Source organism: Suncus etruscus, chromosome 15, assembly GCF_024139225.1.
Source record: "Suncus etruscus isolate mSunEtr1 chromosome 15, mSunEtr1.pri.cur, whole genome shotgun sequence".
NCBI lineage: Eukaryota > Metazoa > Chordata > Mammalia > Eulipotyphla > Soricidae > Suncus > Suncus etruscus.
The window spans coordinates 60,486,046-60,505,160 of record NC_064862.1 but is presented as its reverse complement, the minus strand read 5'-3'; the positions used below and the strand labels follow the sequence as shown (position 1 = coordinate 60,505,160).

Below are 19,115 nucleotides of genomic sequence, written 5' to 3'. Positions count from 1 at the left end.
AAGCCATCTCTCTGGTCCCAATGACAACCGCCCATTTGTAACTCTCAGGATTCTCTTCTTTCCCCTCTTCACCCAGGTGCACCCACACACCATGGCCCTTGTATCTGCTGACTCTCGAATCGCAGAACTCCTCACAGAGCTCCATCAGCTGATCAAACAAACTCAGGTAAAAAACCACAAGCCTCCCATCCTTGGGACACCCAGATGTAAGGTCTAGCGGAGGGCGATGTCTTCAGAGATTCCCATGTAGGTATCAGGTGATAGGATGAAAGTGAGAAGAGAAGGAGAAGGTCGCTTCTGCTTTCTCCTGATGCTGCTGGATTTTTGTGCTCTTTAGTTTTATGATGGCTCAAGTGAGAGCTCATTGACATACCTTGCCTGTTTGAAGTACATGGCAGTGTTAGGTATAGACAGTTTAGCCTTAGTAAACAGGTACTCATATCAGGTGTGATTTTTTCCATGTGTTTACAGATTAGTGCTAAGAAGCCAGTGAAAGGCCAGATCTTAGGAAAATACTCAGATCTTGAAAACAGGCCTGCTGAGAATCTTTATTTCCCCCCCTTTTTGGGGGGGGGATGGGAGGAGTTGGCCAGAGGGCCTGCTCACACCCAGCAGCTCTCATGGGATCACTCCTGATAGACTCCAGGGACCACATGGGGTACCAGGAAATGAACTCGGGCTAGGCACACACAAAATAAGCACCCTCCCCTCTATACTAACACTCCAGCTCCAAGCTAAGAGTTTGTCACTGCACAGGCCACTGTTGGCCTTGGCTCTTGCAGAGCAGGACTGTGCTGGCCATCTGCCTTAGTGGACTTGACATAGCAGATACTGTAGCAGGACAGTGGGACCACATCTCACTGGAGCCACCAGTATGGGGTGGCAGAGTCTTCAAACATCTCTCTGGGACTCCAGCACATTCTTGTTTTTTGCTGTGCATTGTCTTTACTGTCCCCCCCCTCTTCATTTGTCATTATTTTTACTTTAAGATAAAGTTTGTGCAGAACTAATAGCAAAATCCAGTTCTTAGATCATATCCCACCAGCCTTGTCCTGAGAGGGGTTCTCCTCAGTTGCTTGAGACATTCAGATGAATCAGCCTCATTAAGGCTGTTGACCAACAATGAAAGAAGGTCATGGCAAAGAAAACAAAATAGTGGGAATTACAGAACTATTTGTCCCTTCTCAACAAGAGTAATATTTGGCAAGTTAATAATTGGCCCTGCCCACTTAACCAAATACTGTCCTTGACAGGCTTTATTACATTGCTAACAAGTCAACTATCTTTTTTTTTTTTTTTTTTTTTTTGGTTTTTGGGCCACACCCTGTGACGCTCAGGGTTACTCCTGGCTATGCGCTCAGAAGTTGCTCCTGGCTTCTTGGGGGACCATATGGGACGCCGGGGGATCGAACCGTGGTCCGTCCTAGGCTAGCGCAGGCAAGGCAGGCACCTTACCTCCAGCGCCACCGCCCGGCCCCCTATCTTTTTTTTTAAGTCAACTATTTCTATGCTCCCAATCAGCTGGGGACGAAGCCAGGATTGCCTTGAGAGAGGGTTGTGGTCCTTCTTCCTTTCTCTTGACAAATATCTTCCCCAGACACCCAGAAAGTTCTTTCCCAAGGTTGAGGCCGACTCTAGTCTTGCAGTTACTAAAAACACCAAAGTCACTCACTTGTCACTGTGACTGATCTCCTTTGTGTGCTGTTTTATCCCAGGGTCCATGAAGAGACACGGGCAGTATTGATTGATCCTGTCTCTGCTAATTACTTCAGGAGTTATTTTGACCTATTCTTGGGTCAAAGAGAGTCGTGATACAGTGTCGTGCAAAACAGGTGCCTAGAGGCCTTCCCTAGATTTGGAAGTCCCAGGACCAGAGAGATAATACAATACGTAAAGCACTTGCCTTGCACATAGCCAGCCCGGGTTTGATCCCCAGCATCTGATATGGTCCCCCAAGCACCATTAGAAGTCATCCCTGAGTCCAGAGCCAGAAGGAACCCCTGAGCAAGGTATGGCCCAAAACCCATAGATTTGGAGATCCCCAAGGTTCCCAAGAGTGTGTTTGCACCTGACATCTCAGACATGCTGCAACCACTGTGCTTTGTACAGTCTGAACAGAGACTGCATGGCTCACTCTGGCATTCTTTGGGTTTCTGTTTTGTTTTGGGGTCAGACCTAGTAGTGCTCAGGGGTTACTCTTGGCTCCGCAGTCAAGAGTCACTCCTGACAGGCTCAGGGAACCATATGGGATGCCAAGGATCTAACCCAGGACAGCCTCATGCAAGGCAAGCACCAAGCCTACTGTCCTATGGCTTCATCCCTTCAGATATTTTTATTTATTGTTTTTTTGGGGGGGCCACACCCAGTGACACTCAGGGGCTACTCCTGGCTCTGTGTTCAGAAATTGCTCCTGACTTGGGAACCATATGTGACATGGGGGGAGGGTGTGTGTGGATTGAACCGAGGTCTGTCCTATGTTAGCTGCTTGCAAAGGGAAATTCCCTACTGCTGCGCCACCATTCTAGCTCCAGATATTTTTATTTTAAACAGATGGAAAATATCTCAAACAGATTGTTGGACTGGAGCCAGTGAAGTGAAAGGGTACTGGGTGAATACAGATCCTGCATTTTATTTAAGAAATCCTGGAGCCAGAGTGCTAGCGCAGCGGTAGGGCATTTGCCTTGTACACGGCTGACCTAGGACAGACCATGGTTCGATCCCCCGTCGTCCCATATGGTCCCCCAAGCCAGGAGCAATTTCTGAGTGCATAGCCAGAAGTAACCCCTGAGTGTCACCAGGTATGACCCTAAAACCAAAAAAAAAAAAAAAAAAAATGAAATCTTGGCCCAGAAAGTAACTCAAAGGGCTGGGTCACATGCTAATGATTCAGGAGCCCTAGGTTCAGTCCTGGTCAGCACCTGGTCCCCTAAGCATTGCCAGAGCACTGATCTAGGAGTATCCCCAAGCATCATGCTATCTCTCCGCCCAAGAAGTACATTTAAGTGATGTGTACTTAAAAGTAATAGCACAGTGATTTGTGCATTTGCCTTGCTACGTGGCTGACTTGAGTTTGATCCCCAGCTTCCCATATTGTTCCCTGAGCCTGCCAGGAGAGATTTCTGAATGCAGAGCACCTAAGCACCACCAGATGTGACCCCAAAACAAAAAGAACACATCATTGAGGGGCCAGAAATAGTGCAGTGGGGAGGGTGCTTGCCTGGGTGTGACCCAACCTGGATTTGATCACCTGGCATTCTATATGGTCCCCTAGCACTACTGGGAATAATTGCTAGGTCTTGCTGGGTGTGGTCCCAAAATAACAACAAAAACAAACATAAGTTCTTTTAAAAAATTTAAATAAAAAATGTAAATAAGGGGCCGGGCGGTGGCGCTAAAGGTAAGGTGCCTGCCTTGCCTGCGCTAGCCTTGGACGGACCGCGGTTCGATCCCCCGGTGTCCCATATGGTCCCCCAAGCCAGGAGTAACCCCTGAGCATTACCGGGTGTGGCCCAAAAATTTAAAAAAAAAATGTAAATAAAATTTCAAAGACAAGGACCAAGGAAAGTCTGCTTACTGGTCAGCAGATCTCAGTTCATCTCCATACTGTCCACATGGAGACGCCATTTGGTTTGCAACTGCCATAGACTCAATACCAAAGCAGGGTGGTCTTGGCAGGCTTATGGATGCTTTGTCCTTCAGGCATCTAACTTTGCTGGGCAAAAAGCCAGTGATGGCCTCTTGCTAGGATTACATTATCATCTATGTATTTTAGTGTTTGTTGTTTGGGCCACACATGATGATACCCAGGACTTACTCCTGTCTCTGCACTCAGGGATCATTCCCAGTGAAGCACAAGGGACCCCCATATATAATACAGGGGATAGAACCCCAGTCAGCAGCTGCATGCAAGGCAGACAAACACCCTACCCGCTGTACCATCATCAGGCCCCACATCATCAGGCCCCAACCCACTGTATTACCCACTTATTTATTTCTTTTATTTGTCAGACTTGACCTTACAATCTAGATGGCAGTCTGGTTCATATCCATTCATTAGAAGCACAAGCTCAGACTGTTTCTACTTTTGGGCTATACCCGGTGATGCTCAGGGGTTTCTCCTGGCTCTGCACTCAGAAATCGCTCCTGGCTCGGGGGACCATATGGGACACCCAGGATCAAACCAAGGTCAGTCCTGGATCAGCCATGTGCAAGGCAAGTGCCCTACCGCTGTGCTATTGCTTCGGCCCCCTGTTTCTACTTCTTGGCAACATAATTTAGTATTGATCTCATGTTACCAGGTAGGGAGAAGGCACAGGCTACTCTCAGGGTCATAGAGACAGACATCATTCGGAGACTGGAGCTATAGTACAACAGGCAGGGCACTTGCTTTGCATGAGACCAACCCAGGTTCCATCACCAGTATCATGCATGTATGGTCCCCAGAGCCTACCAGGAGTAACCCACTGAGCATTGCCAACTGTGGTCCAAAAACAGCAACAAAGGGCCCGGAGAGATAGCACAGCGGCATTTGCCGATCCAGGACCAAAGGTGGTTGGTTTGAATCCCGGTGTCCCATTTGGTCCCCTGTGCCTGCCAGGAGCTATTTCTGAGCAGACAGCCAGGAGTAACCCCTAAGCACCGCCAGGTGTGGCCCAAAAACCAAAAAAAAAAAAAAAAAAAAAAAAAAAGCAACAAAAAAGAATTGGACAGAAAGAATAAATAGAGACAGAGGCTAATAGTACGTTTCAATTGTGATTTTTTTCCCCCGTTTGAACCTTTTTCTTTTGGGGGGGGGGTCACACCCGGCATCGCTCAGGGGTTACTCCTGGCTCTATGCTCAGAAATCGCCCCTGGCAAGCATGGGGGACCACATGGGCTGCCAGGATTCAAACCACCATCCTTCTTCATGAAAGGCAAATATCTTGCCTCCATGCTATCTCTCCGGCCCCATTGAACCATTTTTTTTGTTTGTTTGTTTTTTGTTTTTTTGGGCCACACCCAGCGTTGCTCAGGGGTTACTCCTGGCTGTCTACTCAGAAGTAGCTCCTGGCAGGCACGGGGGACCATATGGGACACCTGGATCGGCTGCTTGCAAGGCAAACGCTGCTGTGCTATCTCTCCAGGCCCCCCATTGAACCATTTTTGAAATTCCATAATTTACAAAATTATTTATGATAGTTATTTCAGGTATTCAGTATTCCAACACCAATCCCACCATCAGTGCGACCTTCTTTCCACCAGTGTCCTAAGTTACCTACCCACTGGACCCCCAACCTGCCCCCTTAGCAGAAACAAAACAATTTTCTTTAGGACAAGAGAGATACTACAGCAGGTTGAGTGGTTGCTTTGAACTCATTCACCTGGGTTCAATTCCCCCAAGCATCTCCTGAGTGGAGAGCCAGCAGTAACCCCTAAGCATTGCTGAATGTGGCCCTCTTGTCCCTAAAATAATAATAATTTGCTTTATATTGCTTGCTATAACATATATCTCACAATGGCATTACAGAAGTAGCAAGGATTAGCTGAACTGTTAGGAGCTAATTAAATCTCCTATACTCAACTCAGTGGGCTTCTACGCAACTTTCCCATCTAAAGTTTCTGTGTTGTATCAGTACATATTGTGTCAGCGTACTTCCACTTCATCAGTGAAATCTTTAAGCTCCAGGGCGTCTCAGGACTACCAAGTTCAGTGCAGCTTCGGCTTCTCTCCTTGATTTTTTTTTTGGGGGGGGGGCCATACCCGGTGATGCTCAGGGGTTACTTCTGGCTCTGTGCTCAGAAATTGCTCCTGGCTTGGGGGACCATATGGGATGCTGGGGATCGAACCAAGGTCCATCCTTGATCAGTCGCATGAAAGACAAATGCCCTACCACTGCGCTATCGCTCTAGCGGTCCTTCTCTCTTTGATTTTAGGATGTGCATGTTTCTCTGCTGTCAGCTAGAATCTTGATGGGGATAGTATTGACCATATAGGTTAATGTCTTTTTGATGAAGGAAAGTTAATGTAAAATGTATCTTTTGTAAAAAAAAAAATTATCTTTTGTTTGTTTTGTTTTGTTTTTGGGTTACACCTGGCATCGCTCAGGGGTTATTCCTGAATCTGTGCTCAGAAATCACCCCTGGCAGGCTCAGGGGATTATATGGGATGCCGGGATTCGAACCACCATCCATCCTGGGTTGGCCACGTTCAAGGCAAACACCCTCCCGCTGTGCTATCTCTCCAGCCCTGAATGTAAAATTAATGATTTAACATTAGCTTTTACAAAACCAAGGGGTGGGGTGGAAATGCTTTTATATATCCTGGTTTTGGATTTAGGAATGAGGAACCCAGGATTGGAGAGCTGACTCCCTGGACTCAGTGGGCTTGAACTCTGATACCTCCTGGTCCTGGTGCTCCTGCCATGAGGACCCCCTGAGCACAGAGCTGGGAGTGGCCCCTGAGCAATGTCACCCAAAAATGACCAACCCCAAAAAAGAGAATCCCTATTTTCAGGGCCTCTGGTCTGGGGTACAGAACCTCACTCATGTCCTTGACCTCATCCCTGCAGGAAGAGCGTTCACGGAGCGAACACAACTTGGTGAATATCCAGAAAACCCATGAGCGGATGCAGACAGAGAACAAGAGTGAGTGACTATACTTGGAGGGAATGAGGAGGTAGAGGGAATGTGGATGGAGACTGGTATGGGGCTTTGATTAGTTTAAAAAGAGTTGCAGAATCCCTAAGAACTGCTTCTCAGGCTAGAGGGCCCATTTTCTCTTGGCTGGAAGAGCAGAGGTGAGTAAGTCAGGTCACCAACCGCCAAGCACTGGAGCAGGGCACCTCAGGGGTGCCCAGCGCCAGTTGTCTAGTTTGTCTCTAGCGCACCTTTTGCTGGTACCACTGCACAAGCCAGGCTCCAGCTCAGGCTCCAGAACAGTAGCTTGGAGAATTGTTTTGTGTTTTCCTGTATGCTGGTGAATAATTCTCTGCACAAATCCTACCATAGCCAATGTTGAAAAGTCTTTGTGGCTGCAGTGATGGCATGTATACCCTAGGAAAAGGTCACCTCTTTGAGCAGGGACATCAGCTTTGGGAGTACTTCTGCACCTGTGAGGACCAGACCTTGGTCCGGTGTCTCCCGAGCACCCACTGCCCCCTGCCCCATGCCTTTTCTGTCTTTTGCAGTTTCTCCCTATTACCGGACAAAGCTGCGTGGCCTCTATACAACTGCCAAGGCTGATGCAGAGGCAGAATGCAAGTGAGTGATGACCCCTCACTGTGTCCCCTGCTCCTGTCTGTCTAGCCTGGGCAGCAGGAGCCAGTCGGCACCAGTCCAGCACCCCCTTCGCCTACAAACCAGGGAATCCTTTCACCTCCATTCTGTCCTAGAGGCAGCTTCTTCATCATTTTGTTGTTACTGTTTGGCGGCCACACTTAATGGTGCTCAGAGATACTCCTGGCTTTGCACTTAGGGTTTGCTCCTGGCATTGTTCAGGGGGCACTATATGGGGTGCCAGGTATCAAACCCAGGTTGGCTGAATGCAAGGCAGATGACCTCCCTGCTATACTATCTCTCTGGGCTCAGAGACGCCTCCCCTCTGCCTCCCACCCCAGTCCTGCTGTTTCCAAGCACAGCAAGGGTTGGGGCATGTCCTGTGACTTTGGGATTCAGCTGAGATTCAATTGCTCAGCCACTGAAACAGGATTAATAGCTGTCTGCAGGGTTGCTGACAGAATGTGGGACAGTGTACGTGAAGTACCCAAGACCAGGGTCATCTCATCAGGTATCTTTATGCAGGTGCCAGCCAGCTACCACAGCAATAGTGCTGGTAGCACCGCTTGTACCAAGGCCTGTTCTGAGTACTTTACAGATTCACCTCAGCTAGTACCTGCTGCAGAGGCCAGAGAGACCAGCCTGGCATATGACTAACCATGGTTCAGTCATGGACACCGCATGGTTCCCCCAGTACCGAATCAGGAGTAACCCTTGAGCACTACTAGGTGTAGTCCATACTTCATCCCCCATTCCTCAAAAGGTGATAACTCCAGTAAGCCACATCTCACTGATGAGGGAACTGAGAGATATAAGGGTTATGGAATTAGCCAAAAGTCACGAAGCTAAAGCTATCAGGAGGACCCAAACGTTATTCCCAAACCACAGTCTGAATACCCTGCTAGGATGGTTATTTATTTTGTGTGTGTGTGTGTGTGTGTGTGTGTGTGTGTGTGTGTGTGTGTGTGTGTGTGTGTGTGTGTGTGTGTGTGTGTGTGTAAGGACTGGAGTATGGGAGACCCAGCTCTCCCTAGCACTGCATGGCCCCCAGCACTGCTGGACAACTCCCAAGTACCAAGCCAAAAGTAGCTCCCAGGGGGCCGGGCGGTGGCGCTGGAGGTAAGGTGCCTGCCTTACCTGCGCTAGCCTTGGACGGACCGAGGTTCGATCCCCCGGCGTCCCATATGGTCCCCCAAGCCAGGAGCGACTTCTGAGCGCATAGCCAGGAGTAACCCCTGAGCGTCACCGGGTGTGGCCCAAAAACCAAAAAAAAAAAAAAAAAAAAAAGTAGCTCCCAGAAGCCAAAACAAAAAAAAAATCAATGTTTTTTGTTGTTATGGCAATGCTCATACCATAATTTTTTTAAATTTTTTAATGACTCGGCCCATTATTTTTTATAGGCTATTAATTTTCCTGGCTATAAATGACAATTTTAGCTTCTATTACATAACATACATGGATAATTTCTCTCTCTCTTTTTCTCTCTCTTTCACACGCACACATACACACACATTCTTTCTCATGCTGGTTGTTATTGATGAAAGCGATCTCACATGTGAGTCTCAGTCTGTGTTAACCCATTATGCCATACCTGGTATGGGGGATGAGGGACATGCAGGTCCCTGTGGGAGGACAGCACCAGAGGCTGTGCCCTTTGCCTCTCAGCTTGCTCTCACAGCCCCTGCCCTGCACTGTCTTCACCCATTGTCAGGGTTCCCAGGCCTTTGTGGTGCTGACTCACTCACTCCTGGCTCTGGGCAACCTTCATAGTGTTGCGCAAGGATAACCAGAACACGCGATCTGGGAAGGAGACAAGGAGACACCCTGATAAGTAGTTCCCAGGCAGTGTGGTGGGTGGACTGGCAGGGGTGGGGAGTGGGATCCAGGAGCCTTGGGCATGTGGAGAAATTGAGCTGGGGCAACCAGTGGTGAGGGTTCAACTCATGGAGTGCCACAGGGTCTGTGCATTTATAGATGGAGGCAGGAAAGTGAAAGCAGGGGATTTCCCAGGGTATGTGTGCGAGATGGACAGAGGGCGTTGGAGTTGTGGGGAGGTATTAGGACCTTGGCACGGAGAGCAAGGAAAGGTCAAGGGCAGTTTCTGATCTCACTGGGAGATGGGTGGGAAGAGAAGTCAAAGATCACAGAGTTGGGGGCCATAGCAATATAGCATGGTAGGTAGGGCATTGGCCTTGCACATTGGCTGATCTGGGTTCAATCCCTGTTATCCCATATATCCCCCAAGCCTGCCAGGAGTAATCCCTGAGCACTGCTGTGTGTGACTCCAAACCCCGCCCCCCAAATAACAGAGTTTTCAGTATATACAAAGGAATGTGATATTATTTCCTTTCTTACTGATGGGTGGGGGGAGATGTGATCACCTGGAAGTGATCACAGATACTTCTAGTTCTGTGCTCAGGGGACCATGTGCTGCTGGAGTCAACTGGCCTTCTACATGTGGGGGTCAACCGGCCTTCTACATGCTGGGGTCAACCAGCCTTCTATTACAATGTGTGTTCACCCATTGAGCACTGCGCTAGCCATTATGTGATTTCTTTTTTGTTTTGTTTTGTTTTGGTTTTTGGGTCACACCCAGTGACACTCGGGTTACTCCTGGCTATGCGTTCAGAAATCGCTCCTGGCTTGAGGGACCATATGGGATACCTAGGGATCAAACTGCGGTCCGTCCTAGGTTAGCGCATGCAAGGCAAATGCCCTACCACTTGTGCCACCATTCCAACCCACATTATGTGATTTCTTTCTGGGGTCCAAGGGTGTGCACCCAGCAATGTTCATGGCTTTCTCCCTGGTTCTGCAATCAGGAATTCCTTAGGGGGCCATATGTGGTGCTGGGATAGGCTGTGTGCAAAGCAAGCATCTTGCCCACTGTACTATTGTTCCAACCCCTATATACAACTTACTTACACCAAATTAGGGTACAGAGCAAAGGGGTGTCTGACAGAAGAATGTGAATTCTGGCTGCCTCCTGGCTCTCCTTCCTGCCCTTCCCTACTCACCTGTTTCATGACTTGTCAAGCCCTTTATAAGTCCAAGTGGACTTATAAACTCCACTTGGGCCTTTCCCTCTCACCTGGTGGGAGTCTGACTTGGAAACTAAATAATGTGCGTGAGTCACACTTGCTCAAGAGGAAGAGGCCCAGCTGCTAAGAGCTGGGAGGGAGATAACTGCTTCTGAGCGCCTGGGCGTGGGCTCAATCTGCTTCTCACTTCCCCAGAGTAAAATGTTGACAGTGTGTTTTATAACTGCACGTTCCAGATTCTTTTTTTTTTTTTTTTTTTTGGTTTTTGGGCCACACCCGGTAACACTCAGGGGTTACTCCTGGCTATGTGCTCACAAGTTGCTCCTGGCTTGGGGGACCATATGGGACGCCGGGGGATCGAACTGTGGTCGGTCCAAGGCTAGCGCAGAGAAGGCAGGCACCTTACCTCTTGCGCCACCGCCCGGCCCCTTCCAGATTCTTAAAATCTGCTGCTGTCTCACTTTTTCCAGTTGTCAAATGCTCATGAAGATGGGCCTTATTGCGCATGGTTTTACTATCCTTTGCCCATGATGCCTTTCAAACTCAGGCCCTTATACTTAAGCAACTGAGCTGCATCCTCAGCACAGATGTTGGTTTGAATTTTTTGTGTGTGTTTCTTTTTTTGTTTGTTTTTGGGCCACACCCGGCAGTGCTCAGGGGTTACTCCTGGCTGTCTGCTCAGAAATAGCTCTGGCAGGCACGGGGGACCATATGGGACACCGGGATTCGAACCAACCACCTTTGGTCTTGGATCGGCTGCTTGCAAGGCAAATGCCGCTATGCTATCTCTCCGGGCCCAAAAAATGCTTTTTTTTTTTTTTTTTGGTTTTTCGGGCCACACCCATTTGATGCTCAGGGGTTGGTTACTCCTGGCTAAGCGCTCAGAAATTGCCCCTGGCTTGAGGGGGACCATATGGGACGCCGGGGGATCGAACCTCAGTCCTTCCTTGGCTAGCGTTGCAAGGCAGACACCTTACTGGCCCCGGTTTGAAATTTTTAAGGGAACCAAAGTGTCTTGCACACAGCTGACCCTGGTTCAGTCCTTGGCACCTCTCTCCTATGATTCCCCTGGGCACTACCAGGAGTGATCCCTGAGTGCAGAGCCAGAAATAATCCCTGAGTATCACCAGCTATGGCCCAAAAACTTAAAACAATTTATTTTTGAAGAGGAACTTGTTTTTGTGGTCTGTTTGTTTGGGGGGGGGGGTTCCTCTCAATGCTTAGGGCCTCCTCCCAGCTCCACACTTGGGTTCACTCCTGGTGATTCTCTGGAGACTGTCCTTTGCTATGGGGACCCTCGCCTCCCCAAATCTGAAGCACACACTTAACCCTGCAGCTCTCTGGCTCCAGGTGTTGCTTTTTCCTCCTTAATGCCTCCACTGTTGTTGGTTTCAAAGCAATAGTGTAGGATGCTTGCCTCGAATACTGCTGACCTGCCCCAGTACCCCAGAAAGTCCCTCAAGCCCCCACCATGAGTGATCCCTGTGCACAGAACCAGAAGTAAGTCCTGAGCACTGGAGGGTATGTTTCAAAAACAAAAGTAAATGTCTCCATCTTAGGAAAGTGGGGTTGAAGAGGGGAGGGCACTATGTTCTTGTGTGTTCTAGTACATGGATGCTACAGTCTGCTTACGTTCAAAAGAGACAGATTAAGTGCTGGAGACATGGCTTATTGTCTGGAAAACCTACTTTGTACTCAGGAGACCTAGTTCGATCCCTGACAGCACACTATTCTTCATAACTTCCAGGAGTGATCCCACACAGATCCCAGAGAAGCCTCTAAGTACCACTGAGTATGGCCCCCAAACAAGACAAAATAATTAAGAGACAGATTGAGACCTTCAGGAAATGGAGCCATACTTTATAGAGCCTAATAAGATGTAGACAAACCTGGCATGAAAAACAACCTTTCTGGAATAAGAATCACTCAGTGGAAGAAATGGTACAAAGATAAGGCACTTACCTCACATGTGGCTTAGTTCAATTCCTGGCACCATGTATGGTCCCTAGAACCATGAACCAGGACAATATGAGGTTAGGCTGTAAACTCTGGCTGGGAGGCATCTGGGGTTGAACTCCCCATCCTGACTCTATCTGTCTCCAGTTTGCTTAGGCTCCATGTTGAAGGCAGAAGATCTGCCTCTCTCTAGCACCACCCCATTCACTGCCAGAGACAAAGGTTTCTAAGACTAATCCAGTAGCCACTGACCGTGGACATTCCTAGAGTAACTGGCCCCAAGCACATGTTCCTGTGCTCCTAGAACTCTAAGCTGATGTGCTGATTGGGGCCATGGGCAGCTTATTTTCAGGAGATCCTTTTGAATCTGGGACTAGCTTCCTGGCTGTGCTCAGCAGTGATGATGAGGTGTACTGTCAGGGTGGCTGTGCTGGGCCCAGCAGTGTTCTGTCCTAGCCAGGACTGCTCCACATAGGGCATGCTGGTGCCCTGTGCCAGGCAAAGGTACTACACCAGCTGCTCACAAAAGGGGTGCTGAGTGGACTGGAAGTTGTACTTCCCTTCCTTACTCCCAAATTTACACACACACACACACACACACACACACACATACATACACATTCTCTCTCTCTCTCTCTCTCTCTCTCTCTCTCTCTCTCTCTACACACATACACACACATTCTCTCTCTCTCTCTCTCTCTCTCTCTCTCTCTCTCTCTCTCTCACACACACACATCTCTCTCTCTCCTTTCTCACACTTCCCTCTGCTGGTGCCCCGTGCCAGGCAAAGGTACTGCTCCAGCTGCTCACAAAAGCAATGCTGAGTGGACTAGAAGTTGTATTTCTCTTCCATGCTCCAGCTGCTCACAAAAGCGATGCTGAGTGGACTGGAAGTTGTACTTCCCTTCCTTACCCCCAAACTCTCTTTCTCTTTCTTTCTTTCTCTCGCCCTCTCTTTCTCTCCCTCCCTCCCTCCCTCCCTCCCTCCCTCCCTCCCTCCCTCCCTCCCTCTCTCCCTCCCTCCCTCTCTCCCTCCCTCCTTCCCTCCCTCTCTCTCTCTCTCTCTCTCTCTCTCTCTCTCTCTCTCTCTCTCTCTCTTTCTCCTCACCCCCAAGCACACACACTCTCTCACTCTCACTCTCTCTCTTTCCTTTCTCCTTTCTCTCCTCTCTCTCCTCTCTCTCCTCTCTCACACTTCCCTCTCCTTACCCCTAAACTCACTCACCTCCTTCCCTGAGCACAGGCTGTGGTGCCACTGCTAGGTCCTGCCTCTGGATTTCTATCTATGCAGTGCTCATGCTAGCTGCTCCCTGTCCGGCTCTGCAAGCACAGTCCAACTGGACTCTTTGCTTAGGGGTCATTCCTAGTAGTACTAGAGCCAACCATGTGCAGAGCAAGTACCTAACTCTTGTACTGTCTCTCTGGCCCCAGAAAATATTATTCACTTTTTTTTTTTTTGGCCACACCTGGCAGTGCTCAGGGGTTACTCCTGGCAGTCTGCTCAGAAATAGCTCCTGGCAGGCACGGGGGACCATATGGGACACCGGGATTCGAACCAACCACTTTTGGTCCTGGATCGGCTGCTTGCAAGGCAAACACTGCTGTGCTATTTCTCTGGGCCCCACTTCTTTAAATAGTAAATTATCTTGGGAGAAGGATAGTTAAAAGGCCTGGAGCATTTGTTTTCCTGTGGGAGTCCCAGTTCAATTCCAGACACTGCATGGTCACCGGACTACTGCTGGGTGTGGCCCCAAAACAATAGTAAATGTTCTTCAGACATGTTTCCTGAATCACTGCAGTGCAGCTATAGTAACTTTAGGGTACAGAATGTTCCTTTCCCCCCCCCCCCTCTATCCCCTAGACCTCCCTGTATAAGATGCTAAAGTGCTTTATTCAACTCCATTCCCATCCTGACAAGTTCTTTGAATCAGTGTCACAAACTAGGTTAGGTTAGTGATAGACTGTATTTGCCCACCGCTTCTTTCTTAAGTCTTGCAGTGCCCAGAAGTTCTAATTTAACGGAGGTAGATTTCAAATATTGGCATTGATTTAACATTTTACTCAACTTTTTTAACAGGTATTTTATTATTTTTATAACATCTTTATTTAAGCACCATGATTACAAACATGTTTGTAGTTGGGTTTCAGTTATAAAAAAAGAACACCCCCCCCCTTCACCAATGCAACCTTCCTACCACCAATGTCCCCTATTCCCCTCCACCCCTAGCCCCTTCCTGTATTCGAGACAGGCATTCTGTTTTTCTCACTCACTATCATTGTCTTGAGAGTTGTTAGTGTAGTTATTTGTCTAACTGCACTCACCATTCTTTGTGGTATGTTTCATATTGCGGGCCAGTCCTTCCAGCCCTCATCTCTATTGTCTCTGAGTAGCATTACAATAATGTCTTTTAGGGGCCCGGAGAGATAGCACAGCGGTGTTTGCCTTGCAAGCAGCCAATCCAGGATCAAAGGTGGTTGGTTCGAATCCTGGTGTCCCATATGGTCCCCCGTGCCTGCCAGGAGCTATTTCTGAGCAGACAGCCAGGAGTAACCCCTGAGCACTGCCGGGTGTGGCCCAAAAACCAAAACAAAAACAAAAAACAAAAAAATAATGTCTTTTTTTTTTTTTATTTATTTTTTGGGCCACACCCTGTGACGCTCAGGGGTTACTCCTGGCTATGCGCTCAGAAGTTGCTCCTGGCTTCTTGGGGGACCATATGGGACGCCGGGGGATCGAACCGCGGTCCGTCCTAGGCTAGCGCAGGCAAGGCAGGCACCTTACCTCCAGCGCCACCGCCCGGCCCCGTCTTTTATTTTTCTTAAAGTCCATAGATGAATGATACTATTCTGTGTCTATCTCTCTCCCTCTGATTTATTTCACTTAGCATAATAGTTTTCATGTCCATCCACCTATAGGAAAATTTCATGACTTCATTTTTCCTGATAGTTGCATAATTTCATTCTGCATATGTACCACATTTTCATTTTTTCTTTTTTTTTAGTTTGGGAGCCACACCCGTGCGCTCAGGGGTTAGTCCTAGCTTTGCACTCAGAAATCACTCCTAGCAGGCTCAGGGAACCACATGGGATGCCGGGAATTGAACCTAGTTTCGTCCAGTGTTTGCCGCATGCAAGGCAAACTCCCTACCACTGTGCTATCTCTCCTGCCCAACTACAGTTTCTTTAGCTACTCATCTGTTGTCGGGCATCTGGGTTGTTTCCAGATTCTGACTATTGTAAATAGAGCTGCAATGAATATAGGTGTGTGGAAGGCATTTTTGTATTGTGTTTTAGCGTTCCTTGTATGTATTTCTTTTTTTTTTTTTTTTTTTTTTTTGGTTTTTGGGCCACACCCGGTAACACTCAGGGGTTACTCCTGGCTATGCGCTAAGAAGTTGCTCCTGGCTTGGGGGACCATATGGGACACCGGGGGATCGAACCGCGGTCTGTCCAAGGCTAGCGCAGGCAAGGCAGGCACACCTTACCTTTAGCGCCACCGCCCGGCCCCCCCTTGTATGTATTTCTATTAAACATTTTTAGGGGCCAGAGCAGCAGGTTTTGTGTTTGCCTTGTATCCCTGAGCACTGCCAGTTATAGTTCCCAAACAAAAACAAAACCAAGATATTATTTCAATGTAAATTATTTTAATTATTTCAATATAAATGGAATTCTTTTTTTTTTTTTCTTTCTTCTTTTATAGAGGAAAGCCAGGAATGCAAAACAGTGGGCCAGAGAGATAGGACAGCGGTAAGGCCTTAGACACAGAAGGATGGTGGTTCAAATCCCGGCATCCCATGTGGTCCCCCAAGCCTGCCAGGAGCAATTTCTGAGCATAGAGCCAGGAGTAACCCCTGAGCACTGCCGGGTGTGACCCAAAAACCAAAAGAAAGAAGGAAGGAAGGGAGGGAGGGAGGGAGGGAGGGAGGGAAGGGAGGGAGGGAGGGAGGGAGGGAGGGAGGGAGGGAGGGAGGGAGGGAGGGAGGGAGGAGGAGGAAGGAAGGAAGGAAGGAAGGAAGGAAGGAAGGAAGGAAGGAAGGAAGGAAGGAAGGAAGGAAGGAAGGAAGGAAGGAAGGAAGGAAGGAAGGAAGGAAGGAAGGAAGGAAGGAAGGAAGGAAGGAAGGAAGGAAGGAAGGAAGGAAGGAAGGAAGGAAGGAAAGGAAGGAAGGCTAAATGGAATTCTTGACCAGACTTACCTTGATCATCTGTATAGACATAGAGTTATGGTGGTCATTTGTTGGGGCCACATGGGCCACTGCTGATGAGACCACGCCTGGAAACACAGACTTAAATGCTTTGCTGTTAGCCCACTAAAAATGGGGCCACCAGGGCTACACCCAACAATGTGGGGGCCCTACATGGTGCTGGGGATCAAACTTAGGGCCTTGTATATGCTGGCCATGCTTTCCAGCCCTTTCAGCAATCACCCTAGTCCCATACAATTGTTTTCAATAGGGACTACAGCCAGCATGCTGGAGAGGGGAACATCAAAGGGACCCAACTCTAGGCTGTTTTCTAGGTGGCCCTGGGGATTTTCGGTGACCTAGAGCCTTTTGCAAGTGTGAGGTCTTGCATACAGCCAACCCAGGCATTTCATCAATTCCTGAGCTTGAGCCAGGAGTAGCCCCAGAGTACTGGTGGGTGTGACCCAAAAACAAAACAAAAAAAGTGTCCTATTATTAAGCCAAGTCCCCAGCCCCTACATTCAGGCTATTTTTTTTTTCTAAACTGGTTATGCTGTAGATAGGATGCCCTTTTTGTTTGTTTTTGCTTTGTTTTGGGTCACACCCAGCAGGGCTCAGGGCTTACTCTTCAAGGGCACCAGGTTCACCAGGTTCAGGGAGCAGTATAGGTATCTGGATCAGCCATAGGCAAAGCTGTACTATTGCTCAGGCCCAGTTTGATGCCCTTTGATCTCTAAATACAATGTTCTTATACAATCATGGTGCATTATTTAAAGCACACATTAACACTGATATTAAATGATTAACTCGTCTACAGATCACATTCATAATTCAACATTGCAGACTAAAGTTCTCTATAGTAAAACCTTTTTTTTTGGTTTTGTTTTTTTGGCCACACTGGTGATGTTGAGGGGTTACTTCTGGCTATTTGCTCAGAAATCGCTCCTAGCTTGGGGGACCATATGGGCCGCCGGGGGATCAAAGGGCAATCCATCCTAGGCTGGCACGCACAAGGCAGACACCTTATGGCTCGCACCACCGCAACAGCCCCTAAAACCATTTTTTTAATATGTCAAAGTGATACCTTAGAAAGTGGAGAAGTACAGAAGACCTGGAGTTTAGTCCCTTATTCACCCCCAACATGTTAGGGTGGCCTTAAGTGTGGCCTGACCTGAGCCAACAACACATCACTAGGTCAAGCATCAGTGACTGGCCCACAGGCACCATGAAGAAGGAAGGCCCCTGTGGAAACTGTACTGTTGTTGCCTTTAGTCCTATATCTTCTGTCTCCTCTAGACTACCAGTGACCAGCCTGCTTCTGCCTTTCATGACCTTAATTTTTATTATTTTGGGTTTACTGTTTTATTGTTTTCAAGGTTTATTGTTTTATTATTTTCAGGATTTACTCCTGGCTTGGTACTCAGGGATTGAACCTGGGTCTGCCATATTCAAGTCAATCATCTATATGCTTTAGTATCATTCTAGTCCTGTGATCTTGACTTCAGATTTTCCTGGGGCCATAGCTTGAGGGGCTAAGGAGTGCCAGTGATGAAATCCAGGGTATAAACAAGCGGGTTTACATCCGTGTTCTGCCACTTGAGTCCTGTTCTCTCGATGCTTGGAAGACTAGTCCAATGATATTTTTGTGTGTGTTTTTTTTTGGGGGGGCACCCAGCAGCATGTGGGTTACTCCCTCGCAGTATATGGGATGCCAGGGATAGAACCCAGATCGGCCATGTGCAAGGAAAACGCCCTCCCCACTGTGCTACTGCTCTGGCCCTTAGGCCAATGATTTTATAGGAAAAAACCCACAGGGTTTGTGTAGTATTTTTGCACTGTCAGATTCGGAGTCATGCTCTGGCAACATCGCCTCAGAAGTAAGACAGTGCTGACAGCATCTCGTGGGATTGACATTCATTCTCTGGGCTGAAGAGAAAATGTAAAGGGCTGAGCACATGCTTTACATTTTGGGGGTCTGGGTTTGATCCTAGCCACTGCACAGTTCTGTATGCTACGAGAAGTGACACCCCCACCCCCCAGCACTGAGCCAGGAGCCTGAGACTGGGGTAGAACAAGCAATTTCTTCCCGGGTTCACCACTGTCAAGATACCACACTTTTTTTTTTTTTTTTTTTTTGGTTTTTGGGCCACACCCAGTGACGCTCAGGGGTAACTCCTGGCTATGCGCTCAGAAGTTGCTCCTGGCTTGGGGGACCATATGGGACGCCGGGGGATCGAACCACGGTCCGTCCTAGGCTAGCGCAGGCAAGGCAGGCACCTTACCTCTAGCGCCACCGCCCGGCCCCAAGATACCACACTTTTTTAAGTAACAGAAGGTTCTTTTGGGGGACAGTTGGAGAGAATCTTTCTCTCAGTTCTCACCCACTAGTTTTGACGTTTGATTATGTCCTTGTCTAAAACAATGGGGAGTCTTTCCTCTATCCAGGGTCTTCTATTGTCCAGCCCTGCTGGAGAACCACTTCTGTCACAGCTCCCATACTGTCGCCTACCAATACCAACGACCACCACCATTACCACCACCCCCATACCCCTACCTTCCCACTCCCCACCCCACCACCCCACCCTCACCTGCTCCTGCCCCACCTTTGCTCCCTCACAAGTGTCTACTGGCACTGATGCTGCCCTGCTCCCGGAGCCTACCCCAGCCAGCTGAATGGGTGTAG

At 48.5% G+C, this 19,115-nt stretch overlaps 1 protein-coding gene across 2 annotated transcripts in view; it reads left to right on the top strand.

The window, feature by feature from the left end:
• The window catches only part of SGF29 (SAGA complex associated factor 29), a 42,553-nt gene that overhangs the window by 19,201 nt on the left and 4,237 nt on the right, over window positions 1-19,115 (top strand). For both annotated transcript variants that reach the window (XM_049787819.1, XM_049787818.1), the window contains exons 2-4: window positions 77-166; window positions 6,549-6,624; window positions 7,167-7,239. In XM_049787819.1, the coding sequence (XP_049643776.1) occupies window positions 92-166; window positions 6,549-6,624; window positions 7,167-7,239 (224 nt within the window). In that variant the 5' untranslated portion in view covers window positions 77-91. The remainder of the gene's footprint in view (window positions 1-76; window positions 167-6,548; window positions 6,625-7,166; window positions 7,240-19,115) is intronic.